Here is a 23,548-nt window from a genome sequence, read left to right on the forward strand (position 1 = left end):
CGCGGAGCTGCTGCCTCGCGACAAGGAGGACTTTCTAGAGACTTTGCGTGAGAGGATGCTGGTGTCAAATCAGATTATCAGCGCGGCGGCGGATGTGTCTGTTAGCGGCACATGGATATTGTCATGGCATCAACCAACGGCGTCACGCTTGGCTTCGCCTTACCTCACTCAAATCGGAGGCACAACAAAGAGTGGCCAACCTGCCTTTCTCGGGGGAAACCCTGTTCGGCCAGCATGCGGACGACGAAATGGCCCGAATGAAGACGGAGGCAGAGACCCTGACGGCTGTCGGGTTAGAGAAGCCTGAGAAGAAAAAGCGCCCGTTCCAGAGACGGTTCGGGGCTGCAGGCAGAGGGCGTGGGCAGGCCTCGGGACAGCAACAGCAACAGCAGTTCCGGAAACCCTTCCAGAAGCGCCAGAAGGGTAGAGGAGGCCAGCAGTCCGCTACAGCGACCAAGGGCCCGACTGGGTCTCGGCCCTGGGCGATTACTTCCCCTGCAACCGTTACCCACTCCAGTGGGGGGAAGGGTTCAATCTTTTCTGGCAGAGTGGAGAAAAATTACTCCGGACAAGTGGGTGCTGAATATTGTTTGCAATGGATAGTCTTCGGTTCATCAGCCCACCTCCAGCGATTCCGCCGGTAAGCTCGCAGTATCAACTGCGAGAGCTCCAGGCGGAGGCAGACATCCTGTTGAGGAAAAAGGCGGTGGAAGACGTACCTCTGTCTCAAAGGGGAAGAGGCCTGTACTCTCGGTTCTTCCTGGTTCGCAAGAAGGACAAGAACGAGTTCAGGCCCATTCTGGATTTGCGGCAAGCAAACAAATGGATTCGCAGAGAGAAATTCCGCATGCTATCGTTGCACCAGATTTACCCTCAGCTGCAACGAGGAGACTGGCTCTGTGCCATAGACCTACAGGATGCGTACTTCCATGTGCCCATTGCACAGAAGCACAGGAAGTTCCTGCGATTCCAAGTCGGCGCCAATCATTATCAATACACAGTACTGCCATTTGGGCTAAAGTCTGCGCCCATGATCTTCTCGAAGTGCATGGCAGTGGTAGCTGCACACCTGCGGAGGAACAAGGTGTTTGTCTACCCGTACCTGGACGATTGGTTGATCAAGGCCTTCTTCTCGGAAGCACAAGCGCACTTCCAGAAGACGTGCGTTCTCTTGAACAAGCTGGGGTTGCACGTCAACATGTCCAAGTCTGTCCCGACTCCGGTCCAGTGCATACAGTACTTGGGGGCCTCCATCAATACGCTGTCAGCAAGCGTGTCTCCTTCGGAGGAGAGACAGGTTATCACTCCTTCGGAAGGCTAAGGCTCTTATGACCGCTCCATCGACGACAGTGAGTAAGGTGTCTTAGCTGCTGGGATCGATGGCCCCTACTACAGAACCTTGATATACATCTCTACAAGGAGGGGCCATGAGCCTTCAACAAATCACACGTTTACTCGAAACAAAAATCAGCAGCACAAACATCGTTCTTGCAAACTACTAGCCACTCCACAACCTTCCCTATCTGAGGACCATCACTGAAAGGGCAGTTACAAAACCACTTCAAGAACGCAAGGAAATGGATCTTCAGCACAACCAGTGACGGTGCAGACCTTCAAGGGATGGCTATTCGGTTCAGGGCAATAGTGCAAAGTCCTACCCCATAGCTGGAAATATCCCTAATACTCTTAGATTTCCACGGCACACTATATTGTGAACCATGAAGTTCTAGTGAAAAGGCTGAAACCTGGGGTGGCGTTTCTGGATCTGAACTGGCTTGAATCCACCCTGTTACTTCCACTAAACCAAAAATGCATCCACTCCTGTCATCCTAATTGACTGCTGTCTTTCAGTGTATTCTAGGTCACCTCTGCCTTCCTTTCAAACTCTACATAAGGTTCTGGCTCAGCTCCTGAAGCAGTAACAGACAAACCACCAAATGTACGAAGACAACTCTATACAGACTTGGTAATCCAGACAATCCATGCATGGACAACTTCTAAAACTGGATAAATGGGTGTTTCCTGTGCATCAAGGGAGCTAGAATCTATATTTGTAAGTGATGTGGAGAAATGACCCCCCCCCCCGCACCCCTCCCCCAGGCTTTACATTTTTTTGAAATTATTTTCTCATTTGTTTCAGCCAGATGTAACTGGAGGAGAGGTAATTAAGACATAGCACAGGAGAGACCAGCTTCCTACTCTGACTGCGAGCATCCCAAATTAGGTGTGGTTGGGATGGCGGGAGGATAGAGTCGAGACTCGCCTAGAAAGGACATCTAGAGATTCATTTGTCTCTTCACATGTACTGCACAACAGCACTTGTCTTAAAGATTGTTCTACGTCGGACACCGCAGACATGGGAGCATTTCTCGGATATCCAAATTTGATAAGATTAATGTTCTGGTCTGAGATGGGATAAGGAGCCAAAGGAGAGAGGTTGCATGGAACCAAGTGGGGGGTCATAACCGTATGAGAATGCTAGGGGTAAAATTAGTACCATTCACCTAATGTGAGCGAGCTGAGGGAATAAGGCTACATCCAAGAAAAACGCTTCAAATGGGACATGGTGGAAGTAGAAGGGAGGATTTTCTCGAACAAGCACTTGCTTAAAGTACAGAAAAATGGCTCTTAATGGGGTAATTCAAGGCTCCGTAATTCTTTATCGAGACACATTCAAACAGATTCTAAAATGTAGCATATAATCTGTTCAACATAATGGCATATGGGAATACACTCTACAACGAAAAGGGATGTGCCGACAGGCGTCTTGAGACTTAGGAATGGGGAAAATAGAAGACCAAATCCTTGGGGGAAAGGGACGATACTCCGGTACCAGGTATCTATCACACTACAGCTGAATGAATACACATGAGCACGGCTAACTTAAATACAGTTTGAGGCCAAAAAAGATGGTATCCTACTGGAAAATGACATGTATATTAGACAAGTATATTTTCTTAAGACGATTTAAGGGTGAATGGGTGTGCCATATAAGAATGAAAAGGACCAGCTCCAACAATTTCATGAATTCCTAGGCTATGTACTGGGAAAACCCTAAAACTTATTCTATCCTTAAATAATGAGACTGCTATCAAAAGCCCAATATGGCAGCTGGTATGATGGTTGCAACTACTATAAGTGAAGTCAAACTTTCTGTAATCTTGAAAAACATACAATCCAATTAGCTTAAACTCACTGAAAAATATTCACAAATATCTTGACAAGAAGGCAGGATCACTTGATGGCACACCACCCAGATCGTCACAAAGTATGGTCTGTGGCCCCACTGAGCCAGCTGGGTGTCCGTACGGGGTCCAGGAGGGTCAAGCATGGTGTAGGGTGGTCGTAGGGGAAGCAAAGCAGGTACATCTAGTGGCTGAAATGCACAATGCGATACCAGAAAACCTGCGATCAATCAAGGGGCTTTCCCCTTGACCAAACTATGATCATAGTCAAATTTTTCACTGCCTCCTTGTTCTTTATTATGGCATATGAGAGGACCTCAAAATACATATCAGATTGTGCACTGCACAAAACCACCTCTTATGTTTGATTATGTTGTCCACATATATTAGCAACCTAGACCACCTAAAAGGTGTATATGACGACTGACTTGCCTTAGTTCACTATTAAATAGAACAAAAGGGATGCCGATGCTGCACTGAATTTAAGGGGAAATTTTGTCAAATGAATAGATTAAATCAAATCCATTTTAACCATTTATTGGCTGTTATTAATCAAAAAATATATTTATGCAAATTTTTAATTTTTTGCACGGTAGTATTTAGAACATTTCAACAATATCAGTGAAAATTAAGACAAACATTAAGAAACATTTCAAATATTTACATAACATTACATAGACACATCCGTAACATCACACCACTAGCATACCTCAGACATTCAGACAATGAAGCAACATAAATTTGATACTTCTATATACACAATAAGTCCATAAGTGAGAAGCATTTGCAATCTTTCTAAAGCATATATTTTTATATCTGTTTTGGCAGTTTTTTTAAAACTGAAGGCGAAGACAAGTCAACGTGGGTCAACGCGTTTCGAATCCCTTCACCGGGGATTCTCATCAGGACCAATACTATCTAGGAGGAGGAAGAAGAACACTAAGTTGGACCAACAACCCTTTAGTCATAACCAATTCAAGGCCGCTATTTTCCAATGGTGAACCTTACCTCAAATTTGACGAAGAAAATGCTCTAATTGGATGGTAGAAGGACTTTACAACCGGGATCTGAAACCATTAGAGTGACAAAGCAGTTTTTTAGACAAAGATTTTGAAAACAGAGTGGAGCAAAGAAAAAGCGCTTCTAACCCTGTGTATGGTCACTGGACACTGTATTGTACTTACTGTCAGATGTGTGTGTAATCATCTAAACACGTCTTGGGCCCCTTATTTTAATCAGGGTAATGTAGAAACACTTGAGTACGAAGTCAAGGGTCGAGGAACAATCAGCGGCCGAAATCTGAATGTAAATTAAAAGTCGGCATTAGACAATTGAAGTGCGTATCTCTTTTGGATATTCTCACACGCGCAATCGTGTAGTCTGCATAGTTTCTAAATTGCAAAATACCTGGTAATTCGCATTAGACCCGCGTCCTTGGAGCCGACGTGAACCGTGCACCTGGATAGGTGATTGAAATCGGAGGTTGCGGCCATTTTAACCTCACCGCGAGACTGACTAAAACGGGGCGGTACTGGAGGGAATTCTGGGACGTGTAGTCTTTTCTCGTGAATATCCCGTGAATGTACGAGACCCCGAATATATCAAACTTCTCGAAATCGGGACCAGTTATGAAGACGGTGCACGTAATGTGAACGGCGCCGAATTCAGCTGTATTAATGGCTTTAGACACAAAAATGTTGGTTTTTTATCCGTCAATAAAACTTTATTGCACTAGAGTGCGCTCAACTTTGTGATGTTACAAATTCACATGAGTGTTCCTTTTGGGATGGTCTATATGCACGTTTGCAGTCTTTTGACAGCGTCTAGCCAGGGGTGAATTATATTCTTATCCCAATGTGGCCCGTATTTTCAAGACAATTGATTTGAAGGTTTTTCGTCAAAGGAAGCTTAATTGGTGGACGGTACGCATAGCTTAGTGATGGTCCAGATTCAAATGAGCATTACTCTTAAGGTGGACTCCTCGGACATTTGCAGTGTCTAGCCAGGGGTGAGTCTTATTCGTTGCCCAATGGGGCCCGTATTCCATACGACAGTGGGTACGTCATCACATACCCTCATGTGTAAAATGGAGCGTTTTGGACTACCACAATCAGAATGTGTGCAGGAATATTTACAAGTTAAAAATCTCGGACAGCTCATTTAATCCTACAACTGATGTGTTAAACTTGATGATGAGCATCGCCTCTCTCTTCACAAGTTTAGCATCGAGGTCGCCTCCTCGGTCATCCTGTGTGACTTTTGAGATCACAGTCCATCTCACATCTCTTTCTGTATGGTTATTGAGATGCCAATGATTCACCAATGGAGCGTTAATCACCTTCTTGCGTATCCTCGATTTGTGTTGCTGTATTCTTGTCCTTACTTCTTGATTTGTTTTCCCGATGTAAAGTTTGTCGCAAGGACAAAGTATCCCATATACAACAAATTTTGTTTTACAATTTGAAAAACAATTATGTTTCCAATGCACATCCCTATGAGTGAAATGGTTTCCTTCGATTGTGGAGTCACAACAGACACATGTCCCACATTTGTGATGCCCCTGTATCGGGGGTAAGTTCAAAAGGCTTCTTATGTCCGGACTCTTTGTTTTGGGTAATGCAGCTCGGACTAGCTGGTTGGCAATACTTTTGTCCTTTTTAAACGCAAATAGCGGGATCTCTTTAAGTGAGGCGTCAAGATTTTTAATGAGATGCCAATTTTGAGATATGGTCTTCTTGAGCCAATTTGCGGTGGGACTATAGGTCGATACACATACAATCCTGTTGGTTTTTGCTTTATCCTTTCTTTCCAACAATACATCTCGTGGGGTCCACCATGCTCGTTTGATGGCTTTCTTTAATAGTTTTTTTGGATACCCTCTGGATAGTAGGTTATTTTTCAAATTGTCAGCATGATATAGGTATTCGTCTTTAAAGGTGCAATTTCGGCGAATTCGTAAAAATTGGCCGTATGGCAGGTTATCTCTTAGACTTCTTGGATGGTTACTCGAATAGTGCAGGGCCTTGTTCCTATCAGTTTTTTTCTTGTACAGTGTCGTGACCAAACAACCATTGTTGGGATAGATCTCCACGTCTAAAAAGGAAATCTTACATTTGGAAAAATTCAGACTGAATTTTATGTCTGGTGTTCTGTTATTAAGCCAATTAACAAACTCTTGGAGTTGTCTTTCATCCCCTGTCCACGTTAGGAAAACATCATCGATGTATCGGACCCAATTTGTGATATAGATTGTAAACGGGTTGTTATTATAGACAAATTGGTCCTCATATTTAGACATGAAGAGCACTGCCAACTCTGGGGCAAAAGGACACCCCATCGCAACTCCTTTGGTTTGCAGAAAAAAATCTTCCTTGAAACAAAAATAATTGTTCTTGAGGGCAAATGTGGCTAGTTCCATGATAAAATTCGTCGGAACTTTTTCTGGTTTTGGTCTACTGTTCAAAAATGACTCCAAGACTGCCAAACCCTCGTCTTGAGGAATCTCAGTATAGAGCGAGGTGACATCCAAAGTTGCAAGGATGTGTACATTTTCATCAAATTCCATTAGGTTTAGTTTAGTCAGGAAGTCTGTTGTATCTTGTATGTAAGACTTAACATCCTTCATAAAAGGTTTGAGGAAAAAATCGACGAACTTTGAAATTGACTCGTTCAATGACTCGCAGCCCGAGACTATCGGGCGACCCGGAGGACTCCTTTGGTCTTTATGAACTTTTGGGAGGACATAAAAAATTGGGATCCGAGGATTTTTATTCCTTAGAAACTCATACTCCTTTTTGCCAAGGAACCCTTGGTCGAAACCTTTTTGTAAGATGTTGAAGAGTTTTCCTTGCAGTTCAGTAGTGGGATCTTTACTTAATTTGCGATAGCAGTGCACGTTGGAGAGTTGTCTCATGACTTCTGTTGTATATCGCTCGGTGGCCCAGATGACGATTGAACCACCTTTGTCGGCCTGTTTAATTACTATCGACGGGTCGTTCTTAAGTGAGACCAACGCTTCTTTGTCTAAAAAACTGCTTTGTCACTCTAATGGTTTCAGATCCCGGTTGTAAAGTCCTTCTACCATCCAATTAGAGCATTTTCTTCGTCAAATTTGAGGTAAGGTTCACCATTGGAAAATAGCGGCCTTGAATTGGTTATGACTAAAGGGTTGTTGGTCCAACTTAGTGTTCTTCTTCCTCCTCCTAGATAGTATTGGTCCTGATGAGAATCCCCGGTGAAGGGATTCGAAACGCGTTGACCCACGTTGACTTGTCTTCGCCTTCAGTTTTAAAAAAACTGCCAAAACAGATATAAAAATATATGCTTTAGAAAGATTGCAAATGCTTCTCACTTATGGACTTATTGTGTATATAGAAGTATCAAATTTATGTTGCTTCATTGTCTGAATGTCTGAGGTATGCTAGTGGTGTGATGTTACGGATGTGTCTATGTAATGTTATGTAAATATTTGAAATGTTTCTTAATGTTTGTCTTAATTTTCACTGATATTGTTGAAATGTTCTAAATACTACCGTGCAAAAAATTAAAAATTTGCATAAATATATTTTTTGATTAATAACAGCCAATAAATGGTTAAAATGGATTTGATTTAATCTATTCATTTGACAAAATTTCCCCTTAAATTCAGTGCAGCATCGGCATCCCTTTTGTTCTATTTATTACTTTTGACTTGGCCCTGCTGCCTATGAGTCAAAACCCAAGCTTGTCTTGCTAGTTGTCTGGCGGGTGCATACCCGCGAGGTTTTTTGGACATTAACTCAGTCTTATTGGTTGTGAAGGTGTTTTCACGCAAAATTAGCAGCAATTGTTTGCAGCTTTTTAGGTGTCACGGTTGGTCTCGGCTGAGACATTCTTAAATAGGCTTTCTTGAGTCCTTCTATATCCTTCTTCACTCTGTTTAGTTATTCGTTTTTCTTTTTTCTTCTTGGTTTTATTTTAACATGTCCTCCAGTGACACATTTGCATATAGCGAGGAACACATACAGAAGTTGATCAATGACCCCCCATCATTTTCTGCTGCTGCATTGAGCACAACAGCTAAAATCAACAACGAATCTGACAAATTGATCAGATTAAAGAAAAAACAAATTAGGACTGACCTACACGGGCATTTTCTAGTTGAACATCTACGGGCTGGAACTATCCCAGGCGGCCTTCAAATACGGAACGTCCCGGTAATTTTTACGGAGGATCCGATCTATAAAAAAGGCTACAGTCAGATCGAAACAAAGTGTAGCAGAGACCTTATGGTTTTGACTGTAGAAACAGCACAAAGACTTTCGAAACAGCAATTGGAGGAAATTGCTATCCTTGAGAACGAGATAAAATCTAACCAACTGATTTCGGACGCTAAGGCACTGCTTGACAAAGTTGATAAGGACATTCTGGAGTTTAAGGACTTTTCAATCAACCAAAAAAGCACCCAGTTTGAAAAAGATAGGAAGTCCTTCTCACTGGAAAAAGTCTACCCGTATTTACAACTGGATTTCTACACTAGACCGGACTCACGCAGATTCCTATCGGATTTCCAAGGGAGATCTAGGCAAAAGTTCATTACTTTTTCTGACACCACGTCATCTTCAAGTGGGAGTGACACGGAAAATACTACCACAAGAGGCGAACCTAATAGACGAGGCAATTTCCAACAGAATTACCAACCAAACTACCAACAACCGTCTTTTTTAGGACGGGGCCGACAGAGACAACGAGGCAGAGCAAGATTTACCAACCAGCCGTGGGAAATGTCCACGAGGCGCCAGAACTACAAGAATTAAACACACAAATGGCCTCGCCTCTACGGGAACCTCAGATACAGACCACCTCACCGATTTTCAATCTTTCAGACAAAATATTGTCACAGGATGAACTGGGAGTATTGGAAAAAGGTCTATCATTCGTGCCGTCCAAACCAACAAATTTTGTTCTATCGAAGACGGAATTTATTGAATTTTGCCGCAAGATACGCCTAATCACGTTTTTTTCGGACAATCCTGCAGAACAGAGCAGTGAAACAACGGGCTTGAGGAAAAAATCCACTTTTTGCCCCCCTTCGGCTAAAACACCTAAAGAAGTGTTACTCTTTGAGAAAGTGGTGCTCTCAGCTATCGCTGAAACAGAAAACAAAAGGAAGAGATTCGTCAGACCCAATATTACAAAAGCACAGAAAGAAGCGTTGGTCTCACTTAAGAACGACCCGTCGATAGTAATTAAACAGGCCGACAAAGGTGGTTCAATCGTCATCTGGGCCACCGAGCGATATACAACAGAAGTCATGAGACAACTCTCCAACGTGCACTGCTATCGCAAATTAAGTAAAGATCCCACTACTGAACTGCAAGGAAAACTCTTCAACATCTTACAAAAAGGTTTCGACCAAGGGTTCCTTGGCAAAAAGGAGTATGAGTTTCTAAGGAATAAAAATCCTCGGATCCCAATTTTTTATGTCCTCCCAAAAGTTCATAAAGACCAAAGGAGTCCTCTGGGTCGCCCGATAGTCTCGGGCTGCGAGTCATTGAACGAGTCAATTTCAAAGTTCGTCGATTTTTTCCTCAAACCTTTTATGAAGGATGTTAAGTCTTACATACAAGATACAACAGACTTCCTGACTAAACTAAACCTAATGGAATTTGATGAAAATGTACACATCCTTGCAACTTTGGATGTCACCTCGCTCTATACTGAGATTCCTCAAGACGAGGGTTTGGCAGTCTTGGAGTCATTTTTGAACAGTAGACCAAAACCAGAAAAAGTTCCGACGAATTTTATCATGGAACTAGCCACATTTGCCCTCAAGAACAATTATTTTTGTTTCAAGGAAGATTTTTTTCTGCAAACCAAAGGAGTTGCGATGGGGTGTCCTTTTGCCCCAGAGTTGGCAGTGCTCTTCATGTCTAAATATAAGGGCCAATTTGTCTATAATAACAACCCGTTTACAATCTATATCACAAATTGGGTCCGATACATCGATGATGTTTTCCTAACGTGGACAGGGGATGAAAGACAACTCCAAGAGTTTGTTAATTGGCTTAATAACAGAACACCAGACATAAAATTCAGTCTGAATTTTTCCAAATGTAAGATTTCCTTTTTAGACGTGGAGATCTATCCCAACAATGGTTGTTTGGTCACGACACTGTACAAGAAAAAAACTGATAGGAACAAGGCCCTGCACTATTCGAGTAACCATCCAAGAAGTCTAAGAGATAACCTGCCATACGGCCAATTTTTACGAATTCGCCGAAATTGCACCTTTAAAGACGAATACCTATATCATGCTGACAATTTGAAAAATAACCTACTATCCAGAGGGTATCCAAAAAAACTATTAAAGAAAGCCATCAAACGAGCATGGTGGACCCCACGAGATGTATTGTTGGAAAGAAAGGATAAAGCAAAAACCAACAGGATTGTATGTGTATCGACCTATAGTCCCACCGCAAATTGGCTCAAGAAGACCATATCTCAAAATTGGCATCTCATTAAAAATCTTGACGCCTCACTTAAAGAGATCCCGCTATTTGCGTTTAAAAAGGACAAAAGTATTGCCAACCAGCTAGTCCGAGCTGCATTACCCAAAACAAAGAGTCCGGACATAAGAAGCCTTTTGAACTTACCCCCGATACAGGGGCATCACAAATGTGGGACATGTGTCTGTTGTGACTCCACAATCGAAGGAAACCATTTCACTCATAGGGATGTGCATTGGAAACAGAATTGTTTTTCAAATTGTAAAACAAAATTTGTTGTATATGGGATACTTTGTCCTTGCGACAAACTTTACATCGGGAAAACAAATCAAGAAGTAAGGACAAGAATACAGCAACACAAATCGAGGATACGCAAGAAGGTGATTAACGCTCCATTGGTGAATCATTGGCATCTCAATAACCATACAGAAAGAGATGTGAGATGGACTGTGATCTCAAAAGTCACACAGGATGACCGAGGAGGCGACCTCGATGCTAAACTTGTGAAGAGAGAGGCGATGCTCATCATCAAGTTTAACACATCAGTTGTAGGATTAAATGAGCTGTCCGAGATTTTTAACTTGTAAATATTCCTGCACACATTCTGATTGTGGTAGTCCAAAACGCTCCATTTTACACATGAGGGTATGTGATGACGTACCCACTGTCGTATGGAATACGGGCCCCATTGGGCAACGAATACGACTCACCCCTGGCTAGACACTGCAAATGTCCGAGGAGTCCACCTTAAGAGTAATGCTCATTTGAATCTGGACCATCACTAAGCTATGCGTACCGTCCACCAATTAAGCTTCCTTTGACGAAAAACCTTCAAATCAATTGTCTTGAAAATACGGGCCACATTGGGATAAGAATATAATTCACCCCTGGCTAGACGCTGTCAAAAGACTGCAAACGTGCATATAGACCATCCCAAAAGGAACACTCATGTGAATTTGTAACATCACAAAGTTGAGCGCACTCTAGTGCAATAAAGTTTTATTGACGGATAAAAAAACCAACATTGTGTCTAAAGCCATTAATACAGCTGAATTCGGCGCCGTTCACATTACGTGCACCGTCTTCATAACTGGTCCCGATTTCGAGAAGTTTGATATATTCGGGGTCTCGTACATTCACGGGATATTCACGAGAAAAGACTACACGTCCCAGAATTCCCTCCAGTACCGCCCCGTTTTAGTCAGTCTCGCGGTGAGGTTAAAATGGCCGCAACCTCCGATTTCAATCACCTATCCAGGTGCACGGTTCACGTCGGCTCCAAGGACGCGGGTCTAATGCGAATTACCAGGTATTTTGCAATTTAGAAACTATGCAGACTACACGATTGCGCGTGTGAGAATATCCAAAAGAGATACGCACTTCAATTGTCTAATGCCGACTTTTAATTTACATTCAGATTTCGGCCGCTGATTGTTCCTCGACCCTTGACTTCGTACTCAAGTGTTTCTACATTACCCTGATTAAAATAAGGGGCCCAAGACGTGTTTAGATGATTACACACACATCTGACAGTAAGTACAATACAGTGTCCAGTGACCATACACAGGGTTAGAAGCGCTTTTTCTTTGCTCCACTCTGTTTTCAAAATCTTTGTCTAAAAAACTGCTTTGTCACTCTAATGGTTTCAGATCCCGGTTGTAAAGTCCTTCTACCATCCAATTAGAGCATTTTCTTCGTCAAATTTGAGGTAAGGTTCACCATTGGAAAATAGCGGCCTTGAATTGGTTATGACTAAAGGGTTGTTGGTCCAACTTAGTGTTCTTCTTCCTCCTCCTAGATAGTATTGGTCCTGATGAGAATCCCCGGTGAAGGGATTCGAAACGCGTTGACCCACGTTGACTTGTCTTCGCCTTCAGTTTTAAAAAAACTGTCAAAACAGATATAAAAATATATGCTTTAGAAAGATTGCAAATGCTTCTCACTTATGGACTTATTGTGTATATAGAAGTATCAAATTTATGTTGCTTCATTGTCTGAATGTCTGAGGTATGCTAGTGGTGTGATGTTACGGATGTGTCTATGTAATGTTATGTAAATATTTGAAATGTTTCTTAATGTTTGTCTTAATTTTCACTGATATTGTTGAAATGTTCTAAATACTACCGTGCAAAAAATTAAAAATTTGCATAAATATATTTTTTGATTAATAACAGCCAATAAATGGTTAAAATGGATTTGATTTAATCTATTCATTTGACAAAATGTCCCCTTAAATTCAGTGCAGCATCGGCATCCCTTTTGTTCTATTTATTACTTTTGACTTGGCCCTGCTGCCTATGAGTCAAAACCCAAGCTTGTCTTCTTAGTTCACTATTGGCATTGTTAGAGTGGGGAAGCATGAATGTTTCTAAATTCAGGTTTCAAAACTATCACTCAAAAAAAACTTCTCAATGCAGTGTTATGGTAAACACTTCTGCATGTTAATGAAATACACTTTTTTGGATTTTGAAGAAACGCAAGACTATTTTTACGCATTTGTTGCAAGAGGTCTCTAAAAATAAAGGTGTTAAAGTTAAGTGGTGCAGGACACCAACTTCGTTACTTCATAACGCCAGTTAACTTGCAAATAATGCTTGCCTGTTTAACATTTTTTTCTATTAGTGATCAGCAAGTAAAGAGCAGTCCGTGCTCTTTACTTGCTGGGTAAAAAGGGGGTGGGGGGTTCTTTTAAAGGTCAAGCGGGTCGCAAGTGGCCGCCGGGACATACTTTGAGAATCACTGGGCTCTAACTCAACAATGGCAAGCCAAGATTGTCACAGACTTACAAAATTACGATATTTGCAGACATCTTATTGTCTTTAACACACCCAAACATGTCCCTACGTGAGTTATTACACGAACTATAGGAGTTCAGAATAAGTCAGATTTACTAAATATCACAACTCAAGCTCGAAGATAAAGTTGGCGTACCCATTCCAGTGGAGCAAATGTAATAAAATATCTAGATTGATATGCATCTCACCCAGTTTGGAGGGTACATCTGAGGGCAAACTATCCTGAGTCGTTACATAACTGCACATACCTTAAAGTTAAGCCAAGTGCATATTCGGCCACCAGAATTTGCTAAATTCCCAAACATTGTAGTTATTAACTGCTTATTTTCTGACACAAAGTTAAGGAGACAGACAATGCGTGATCTCGTCTTATAGGATGCAATAAAGACAGCGCCACCTCATGCAATTTCTATACTGATGTGATTAGAGAAGTCGGTTAGGGGAGTTTTATTTCATGGTTTCTTACTCAGGTAGGTTACTCCATGGGGACGCTTTTGAGAGTTTACAGGAAAATAGATCGTTAATTTAAGTGTAGTTTGAAAATTCTTCACATTTAAAATAGCAAGTTTAATTCCCAGATTTTCAGAACAATATTTTTTCCACTTCTAAAATGTTGAATATCTAATCATTTAGGCTGTTAAATAGAGATCCGAAGTGCAAAAGATAAGCAAATTACCCATTACAATCTGATCGTAAACTATGGCGGATAAAAGGAATGAACACCAATACAGACAGAGGTAGGAGTTTAAATGAGTACAAATTCATTTAAACTATTATAAGAGTAAAATAGCTAAAAAAACATACCCTTTCAAAACGCGGGATTTTCATGGTTTTTAAAGTTGCAGCATCAAGCATCACTGGTGGTCCTAGCTCAAAAACATTTCGAAGAAATTCATTGGCCTGTGGAGGTAAAATGTGCATTACTAATCTTAAGTGAAGCGGTTCTCATTTCCAGATCTACCGAATGACTACAAACCACAGCTAATACGATTTAACCCAAAGGCACATCAGACGGTCCACATAATTCAATTTCATACAAAACTATATAAAAAATTGTTGCAAAGTCATTCTGTGCCCCGCCCCCCCCCCAACTTTTTGCTGACTGGTGTAACAGACTGACACTGGTCGCTGCCTAACCAGGCCCAGGGCCGTTGCTATACTGAAAGATTCAGAATACAGTGAAAACAAGCACATACTCTAGGGGTTAGGGTGGCCCTGTGATTGGCATAACCTCACCTATAAGGCCCGCGTACATAATAGGGCAGGGGGATTGAAGCTACCTTTCAGTCCCTAGTATATAGTAGAGCATGGCAGTTGAAGGCCTGCAGCCCTGTGTTTAAAAGCATCCCTGTGTTGCTGGACTGCTTTTAAAATGCAAATTGTGCCAAACTCTACTTTGGTGTTTGGGGCACTTACAAATGGATACACTACAATGTTATGGCATTTTAGGTATCCCCAGGGTCACCTCTAGGTTTCCCCATGGTGGGGGCCAGGTAGTTATAATGAGAACGCTTATAAAATGAGCTTTATATGCTCTGGGTTAAGTGAAATGCACATTTCACTCCTCACATTGTGATAAAGTGCTTCACAAAATAGATATTTGTGCTAGGAGCACTGTGGAGGGAGGATGTGCAATAGTTTTACACATTCAGAACCCCTACAATCTCCCTAGGTGTTCTGAGGGCGGGGAAGGGGGGGGCAGTAGATATAGGCATGGTTCCTATAAAATGTTATTAGTCCTGGTGTTGGGGAGAAAATGGCCCAAGTCATTTTTCCCAATGCAAATCCTCTGCCACATGAGTTAACATGGCAAGAAGTTATTAACTAATAATGCTCACTAAGAGAATCATAAAAATGTAATTTAAGGCCTTCATAAAACGGTATAGATAAATCCAACATTACGGTATTGTTAAAGTTCTCCTAAAATGTACAGACAAGAAGTTACGACTGTTTATAAGCAAAAATTCAGCCTTCCTGTGGTCTGTCCTGATTGGTCAGAGTTAAGTGGATTAGCCAGGCTCCTTTGATGAGGTGATAAAGAGCCTCTGGGGTTAGCCAGCTCTTTTGGGAGGGCAGGCGTCTGCTACACAGAGCGGGGGGGGTAATTAACAATATCCTTCAATGGAAGGAGATCGGGAGAGACAGTCATTTACAACTCTCCCCTTTGAACCTAGCCAGATGCTAGGCTTAAGGAAGGAATGAGATGATGCAAGGGGAGAGTATGGATAATAGCCATCCTCGAGGTGTTTTTAGCCAGCTGTTCTCTCCCTGCTGAAAATTCTGACGTATTGAGTTTTGGAGAAATAGTGCTTTTTGAGATATCATTTTGACTCTTTGGAGAAGTGGTCAGGCTCCGGGGTGTTACCCTGCACCTCCTCACTGGACAGGAGTGCCCTCCTGCTTTACCCCAGAGAACACTGAATAAGTATGAGAGAGGCAGTGCCTCTCAGATCTGCTGCTTGAACCTTAAGAATAGTCCACACTATGGTAGCCTTTCGCGGCTTGATCATATCCTTGTCCCTGCGGCCTATGCCGGGAGGGTGGGGGAGGTGCGCCATTTGGCGAGGGGCATTTCAGATCACTCCCCGCTCCTGTTGCACTTTGATGTCTTCCCGAGGGGGGAGGGCAGGGTAGCCCCGATCAACGCTTGGTACCTGCACGACCCCACTATTCGCGCTGACTTGATTAAATCCTTGCAACGGTATTTCGAGGAGAATGTGGGGTCAGTCCTGTCGGCTATCTCCCTTTGGGAGGCTTTCAAGACAGTGCTGAGAGGGGAGGCCCTCTCCCTTATTTCCCATGCCCGGAGGCGCGCACAGGAGGAGGTGACCCGGGTGGAGGCTGAAATTACTGAATTGGAGGGTGATTTGGGGAGTGGGGTGACTGACGCTGCGCTGCACGTTCTGCACCTCAAGCAGGCGGCCTATAGGGCCCTCGTCACGGAGGCGGCCAGGGGCCTCAGCAGAGAGCAACAGGGGCGATTGTATGATGTGGGTGATAAGGCGGGCAAGTTGATTGCGTGGTTGGATAAGAAGGAGAGAGCGAGTCGTGTGGTCCCGTTGATTGAGAGGGCGGATGGCGTGCGTGTCACTGAGCCGGAAGGCATTGTTTCTTGCTTCGCGGATTATTTCCGCGAGGTATATTCCCCGGTTTCTACCTGCTCGGAGGAGGATTCCCATGCCCTGCTGCGTGACATCGCGCTCCCCTCCCTTTCTGTGGAGGACAGGGAGTTGCTGGATGCCGCCCCCACCTCGGACGAAATCGCCCTCGCCATCCGCTCGGTCGCTTCTGGCAAGGCCATGGGCCCGAACGGCATTCCTATCGAGTTATACAAGCTGCGACCGGATGTACTGGCACCCCACCTCCGCGCGATGTTTCTTGCGGCCCACTCGCGGGGCTCCCTCCCGCCGGACCAGCGTCTGGCTACCATCGTGGTTATCCACAAGGAGGGGAGGCCTCGAGACCGAGTCACATCCTATCGGCCTATCTCGCTCTTGAATGCGGAGCCTAAAATCCTCGCCAAGGTGCTCGCCAACCGGCTGGTCGGTGTGGTGGGCGACCTGGTCCACCAAGACCAGTCCGGCTTTATTCCCCATCGCAATACGGCTCTTAATCTACGACGCCTGCACGGCGTGCTAGCGCGTGTTCCGTTCGTGCGGGAGCCGGCCATCTTGGCGTCTTTGGACGCCACTATGGCGTTCGACACACTCGAGTGGCCGTACATCTGGGCGATGCTGGCGAAGTTCGGCTTCGGGCCGGGTTTCGTCAGCTGGGTCAAATTGTTGTACTCGGACCCACTTGCGCAGGTGGTGGTGAATGGTCGAGTCTCGGCCCCATTCGTGCTGGGACGGGGCACGCGACAGGGATGCCCCCTGTCGCCGCTCCTGTTCGCACTGGCCTTGGAACCTCTGGCGGAGTGGCTGCGGTGGCACCCTTCTATCCGAGGTCTCCGTTGGACCCCCGAGTATGAGGACCGCGTGTCTCTCTATGCAGACGATATCCTTTTGTATTTAGCCTCCCCGCGTAAATCACTGATTGTCCTGGTTGATGTTCTGCACTCATTTGGCCGTAACTCAGGCCTTGTCATCAACTGGGCCAAATCCTGTGTCTATGTGCTTTCCGGGGAGGCTCCTGTCCTCCCGCGGGGCTGTCCGATCCAGATTGCCTCGGAGGGATTTCGATACTTGGGTGTCTACATTACGCTTGACCCAGTGGCCCGCTACGAGCGAAATTTGCTTTCCCCCCTCCAGCGTTTGAAGGGGGATGTCGCGCGCTGGAGGCGCTTGCCACTTTCGCCGCTCGGCCGGGCGGCTTTGTTCAAGATGATGTCACTGCCGCGCTTCCTGTACGCTCTCCAGAACACCATGGACCTGGTCCCAGCGCGCTACTTCCGTGAGGTGGAGGGTCTGCAGCGCCGCCTGTTCTGGGACGGGAGGCCGCGTATAGCCCTGACAAAGTTGACGCTCCCGTGGTACGACGGAGGGATTGCCCTCCCGGATATTAAACGGTATTACTGGGCCTCCCAGTTAGCTGCAATTAATCACGGCCTCTATGGGCCCGCCCTAAACCCGGCATTTGAAATGGACAAGATGCTCCTGCCCGGTGGCGACTACAATCGAGCGCTCTACGCTAGTGTGCCCGATTCCCGCTTGACGGGACCCACGCGTGTGATGGTGCGAGTATGGCACGCGGCTAGTGCAGCTATGGGCTGGAAGGACCGTTTGACCCGGGCGTCACCGCTGTATGCGTCCGAGAGGTTGGGCTCTCTGTGGACCTCAAAGGGCTTTGCGCAGTGGGACACTATAGGCATCAGTACAGTGGGGGATCTCTGGACGAGGGGAGGATTTAAAACTTTTGAGACGTTGCAGGCGGAGTTTCAGCTGCGGGGCAGTGAATACTTTCGGTACCTGCAGGTCCGTCACGCACTGGGCTCCGTTTTCCCAGACGTGGCCTCCATCCCGGAGTCCTCCCCCCTGGAGGATCGAGTGCTAGATGGCCATGTTCCGGACAGCACGATCTCCCTCATTTACAAGAAATTGATAAATGATCGCTCGGGCTTACTGACTGGCCTCCGCGAGGCCTGGGTTGCCGATGGGCTGGAGTTGGACGACGAGGACTGGATTTCCGCGGTGGCCTCTCCGAAGGAGGTGGCCATCCCGGCTCGCCTTCGTTTCGTCCAGCTTAAGATACTCCACCGGGTGTACATGACGGGGCCAAGGCTTCTGCGTATGGGCTATGCCGAGGACGGACTGTGTAAGCGTGGATGTGGTGCCTCAGCGACCTTTCTACACATTTTGTGGGAATGCCCGAGGGTGGAGCGATTCTGGCGTGGTGTGCATGAGGTCCTGCGAGCGGTTACGCATGTCGCGCTGTTGCCTGAGGCGAGGAGATGTCTGCTGAATGTGTGGGAACCGACCGATTACTCAGTTCCGCAGACGCGATGGGTGACTCTGGGCTATATGGTGGCTAAGCGGGACGTTGCACAGCTGTGGGGATCCCAGAGGTCCCCGGCGGTGTCGGCCTGGAAAGAACACATGGATTGGTGCATGTTCCGAGAAAAGGTGGTGTATGTGGCGCGGGGTAAGCCTGGTGCATGGGTGAAGATATGGGGCCCCTGGAACGCCTTCCGCGGGGATATCTGCGAGCCGCCGTTGTTGCCTCCCGCCTCACCAGCTCCATCCCCTTAGTTGTCTCCCTTCCCTAGCTCCAAGCATAGTGTTCCCCCAGTCCTGGACTTGTTTCCCTTCCCCTCTTGGGGGTTTTCAGTGGATGGTTTGGGGTCCCCCATTTGAGGAGCACGTGCTGTCATTCTTGATCGTGGGTTGCCTTGCGGGTGTGTGTTTATTTATGTTGTTGTGTTGTAGAAAATGAAACCGTATTGCGGGCTCTGAGCCATATGGCATGCGTTGTTGATACCTCCTGCCTTAGTGTCTATACAAAGCTAAGTGCCTCATTGTATGTTTCTCATTTGTTCTCGTCACTTTAGCGGCCGGCCGGAAGGTTGTAGGCCCATACCTGTATATATTTGAGATTGCAATAAACGGTTTCAAAAAAAAAAAAAAAAAAAAAAAAAAAAAAAAAAAAAGAATAGTCCACACTGAAGTTTGAGTCAACCAACCAGGCCCTGCACTCTGACTGTGCCTGCTGCACAATCTGAAACGACAGCCCTGTGGATCAAACCTGTTTCAAAATGACTAAAGAGTGGATTCCCTGCAAGCTACAGGTTAATAGAGCTCACCTGGACCATCGCCACAACGAATCCTCAGCCTGGAGTACTACCAGTGGATTTCTAAGAGTATTGTCCAAGTTGATTGTGGGAACTGAAGCCCCAAACTCTAAAGGACCACCTTGGAGATTCCAGAATCTTCGATTGTGTATTGGACATTTTGGACCTGCAAGAGGAACTTTAGGAAGGAGTTCCTCGCTGAATCCAGTGTGCTGGAGGAGGCTGCACATCTCATGGGAAACCCTCCAGAAAAGTTGTTAAGTGTGAATAGGTCCCCATCAGAGGCAACCAAATGTCCAAAAGTGGCAGTATTCGTTTCTAAGCATTGGAAAGTATTTAATCCTTAAAGATTATTATCTTTGGTTCCCTGCGGTGTATTTTCGTTTTGGTGTCATTTTAAAGATAAAAATATTTCCCATTTGTATACATTGGTGTTGGTTTTTTGAGTGTTGTGTCTTATTTACTGAATTGGTGTTTTTAAACACTTTACATACCTGTCTAAAGTTAAGCCTGCCTGCTCGCAGCCAATCTACCAAGGGTTGAGCATGGGAATAATTTTCTAAGACCTATTCTGAGCCCTATATTGTGTTAGTGGTATTATTGTGAGTGGTAATTGCATATCTGCCACTACTAATAATCCCCTTTCCAACACATCTACAGTTATTCCCACTATGTAGAAGGTCCTATTCTATAAATGTAGCTCTGCTCTCTCCAGTTTGTTAGAATATTCCTATACAGTGATCACACTTAAGTTTGAAACCTGCAAGCTATACCAATCTCACTCAACAACCAGCCGTTTTAGGTTTTTTTGGAAATAGACTACAACGGTCTTTCACCCCACCCCCCTACCCTCACCACCAAGATCAAATTGATTAGACTAAACAGTTCTTAGCAAATCTGTGCCCAGACCCTGGCAGCTATAGCACAAGCAGCAGGCAAGCCTCAGAGAATTGTGTTAAATTCAAGCAGTACAAGTAATTTAAGGAAAGAACAAAATAAAAATCACACATTTAGAAAAAAGCAAAACTCAAAACCTAAAAAGATAAGAGAAATCAGAGAAAATTAATGTTTTAAGGCGAACGTCTAGAAAAGTAAAGAGAAATTGAAAAATAACAGTTTGCAATTGACCTGGACCCAGGTGCGATTTCATGTAAATCACCATGAAGCAGAGGTCAGATCTACAATGCAGGTAGCCCTTGTCAAACTTTTAAGCTTCTGACTTGGGGCCAGATTGCAAGTTTGGCGGACAGGTACTAGCAGACTCCAACTGTTTCTCCTACTCACTGGGACTGGCGCCAAAGGATTTAGAAGGGCTCATAAGAATGAACTGAACAACCCCCATTTGACATCTTTAAGTCAAACGAGGTAGCCATTAGGCTACCATTTGTTCTGCCAACTATCACTGTCCACTGCCAGCTAGCAATGGCTTGTTGCGGACATCACTTACTTCCTGGGACTAGAGGCCATGTATTGTCCTCTGGAGGTTAGGATGATACATTTTTGCAAGGAATCTGTATTGGCCTCTGGAGCCAAAATGAGTGGCAACGCTGGTTCTAAGCCAGTTCTAGCCGAGGCAGCACAACATGTTTTTGTATAAATTGTTTTTCACTAACGTATATAAAAAAAAAATATATATATATATATATATATATATATATATATATATATATATATATATATATATATATAAAAATAACACACTGTTCAGATTTTGAAAACCAAAGGAAAAAAATCATTTTGCTAGCATTTTCCCCAAATGGTGATTGAATATTTTGAGTCTTACCTACATCTGCTCATGGAGAATATAGCCTAAACATAGTTGAAAACATGTAGGCTAACCCTGAGGGAACCCATGTTAAATATACAGTGTGGCACTTCAGTATTGCCACCATGCCTTGTGAACCTACAAAGCAAGCTTTACTGAAAATTAATATACATGGATGGGTTTCGATACATGGCAAAAGCATCATCCTTTCCCATTAGTAAATGCATATCTGTCGCACTGTAGCCTGCCCAGTGGTCCTCAAAGCAACAATTTATCATATGTGGTCACAGATGTTTAACTTCTACACCAATGGTATAATTTTTGTGTCATTCCAAAGCATTACAGGAAAGCTAAATAGACCAACTAAGTAAAATTCGTTTTACAAATTCCATTTTGCAGGCTCTGTGAACTGAATAGGAGTGCAAAAAAGCAGAGTCTCAATAACAGCAAAATACAAGTTCCAGAAAAGGCAAACCATCAGGAGTAACCATACAGAAAAGGCAGATTCCCTCAACATTCTTACACCGACTTCAAGCCACTAAACCTCATGGCTACTGTACCCCTCTGAATGGGACGCAAACCCCATGCTTAATTCCTTCCCAGTTCCAGCTACCACACCCTTCACACACTGCCATTTAGTCAACTTGCATTATTCCCAAAGTAAAACCCTTGCAACTAAACAATTCCATTGAGAAATTTAAGGCAGAAACAGATTTTAGTCATCAAGGTATGAAGTCTTGCCATAGCTGCACTTCTAAATGAAGATGAGCAACCCTAAATAGACTGCATTGACAACAGAACCACCATGGTCAGTCATAGGGTTTTATTGAGCGCACATATCACCCAGAGGAGTCTCAAAACTCTGTAGCGAATGCGGGTGAACGCAAAGATAGCACGGCATTTATTTAAAACTGATCAAAGCTAAGTTCATTGTGCACCAAGAAACTAGAAAGATGTTAACCGGTTCAAAATTAAGAACATATGGCTACAGGATAATTTAATAGCCAGTGCTAGCTTTTGCTAAGCTGGATGTTAAATTGTCTTGTTTATAGTGTTTTAATGAACTGATGTTCAATTATTCAATAAATAAAGGTTATGAAGGTGTAATGTTGCCCATTTTATAGTGCGATTAATACAACTTTTTTGCAAAAGCAGTAATAAAAGGCACCATAAGTGCTTTGATATAACATCTTTACCACTCATCTCGTTTCTCTAAAAACTTAATTTGCCACCTTTTTTAATGTGAACTGGAAAATACTACAGTTACATTGTAAATCATACCTAAAAGCAGTTGCTCAATAGGTATGCAACAGCTAAACTTGACGGAACATGATTTAGTTATCAGAAAAGAAACAATGCACTGATATAAAGATTAGTTTAGACTTTTTAGGGTATAAAAGCATCAACTGCTACACAATCTACTTGTAGAAAAAGGTCCAGAAATGCCCACGATGATGTATTAAATGATGTACTGAAATAATGTTTAGGCTGTTCATTCAAAAGGCACTTCTAGCCCGAGTAAGGCATACTCATGGCACCATCTGATATTTCAGCGGAAGCTTACCTGCAGGTGATACTGCATGCCAGATCCCAGAAGTTCCTTAAAAGTGTCATAGGTGCGCTTTTTCACCCAGCAGTCTATATACATGCGTTCAGGTCCAAATTTGACTGTCTCAGTTGGGAAGTCACGTTCCTGTACAAAAACAAAGTCTAAATTACTCTCATTAGCATATTACAACTGGACACATTTAGAATAGTTTTTGGCACACAATATTCCAAGGCTTGCAAACTTTAGAGGATACAACGACCTCAGTTTTTGGGATGTAAGCATTTCATGTAATACCAAGATTTTGCAGAGCAATCCGAGTGTGGCCAATTAAGCACAGCGCAATAGTGCAACGCTACAGAACAGCAATGTCCACTTACATTTCAAAATATGACATACATTCCGTAGTAAGTAGGTGAAGTGGTTACATGCGCAACCCAAGTAGTATTTGGAGGCTGTCAAAGTGTTATTCATCTATAGCATAAGTAAATGAATTAAAAACACTAAAAAAATCTGTTGAAGATATGCAGCCTGTGTTTACAAG

At 43.9% G+C, this 23,548-nt stretch overlaps 1 protein-coding gene across 1 annotated transcript in view; it reads right to left on the bottom strand.

The window, feature by feature from the left end:
* The window catches only part of IFRD1 (interferon related developmental regulator 1), a 138,546-nt gene that overhangs the window by 17,957 nt on the left and 97,041 nt on the right, over positions 1-23,548 (bottom strand). Inside the window, exons 10-11 of the mRNA XM_085653182.1 lie at positions 23,023-23,151; positions 14,272-14,367 (exon numbers count right to left, since the gene is read on the bottom strand). Of these exons, the coding sequence (XP_085509308.1) occupies positions 14,272-14,367; positions 23,023-23,151 (225 nt within the window). The remainder of the gene's footprint in view (positions 1-14,271; positions 14,368-23,022; positions 23,152-23,548) is intronic.

The sequence above is a fragment of the Triturus cristatus genome, chromosome 4_1 (genome assembly GCF_964204655.1).
Source record: "Triturus cristatus chromosome 4_1, aTriCri1.1, whole genome shotgun sequence".
NCBI lineage: Eukaryota > Metazoa > Chordata > Amphibia > Caudata > Salamandridae > Triturus > Triturus cristatus.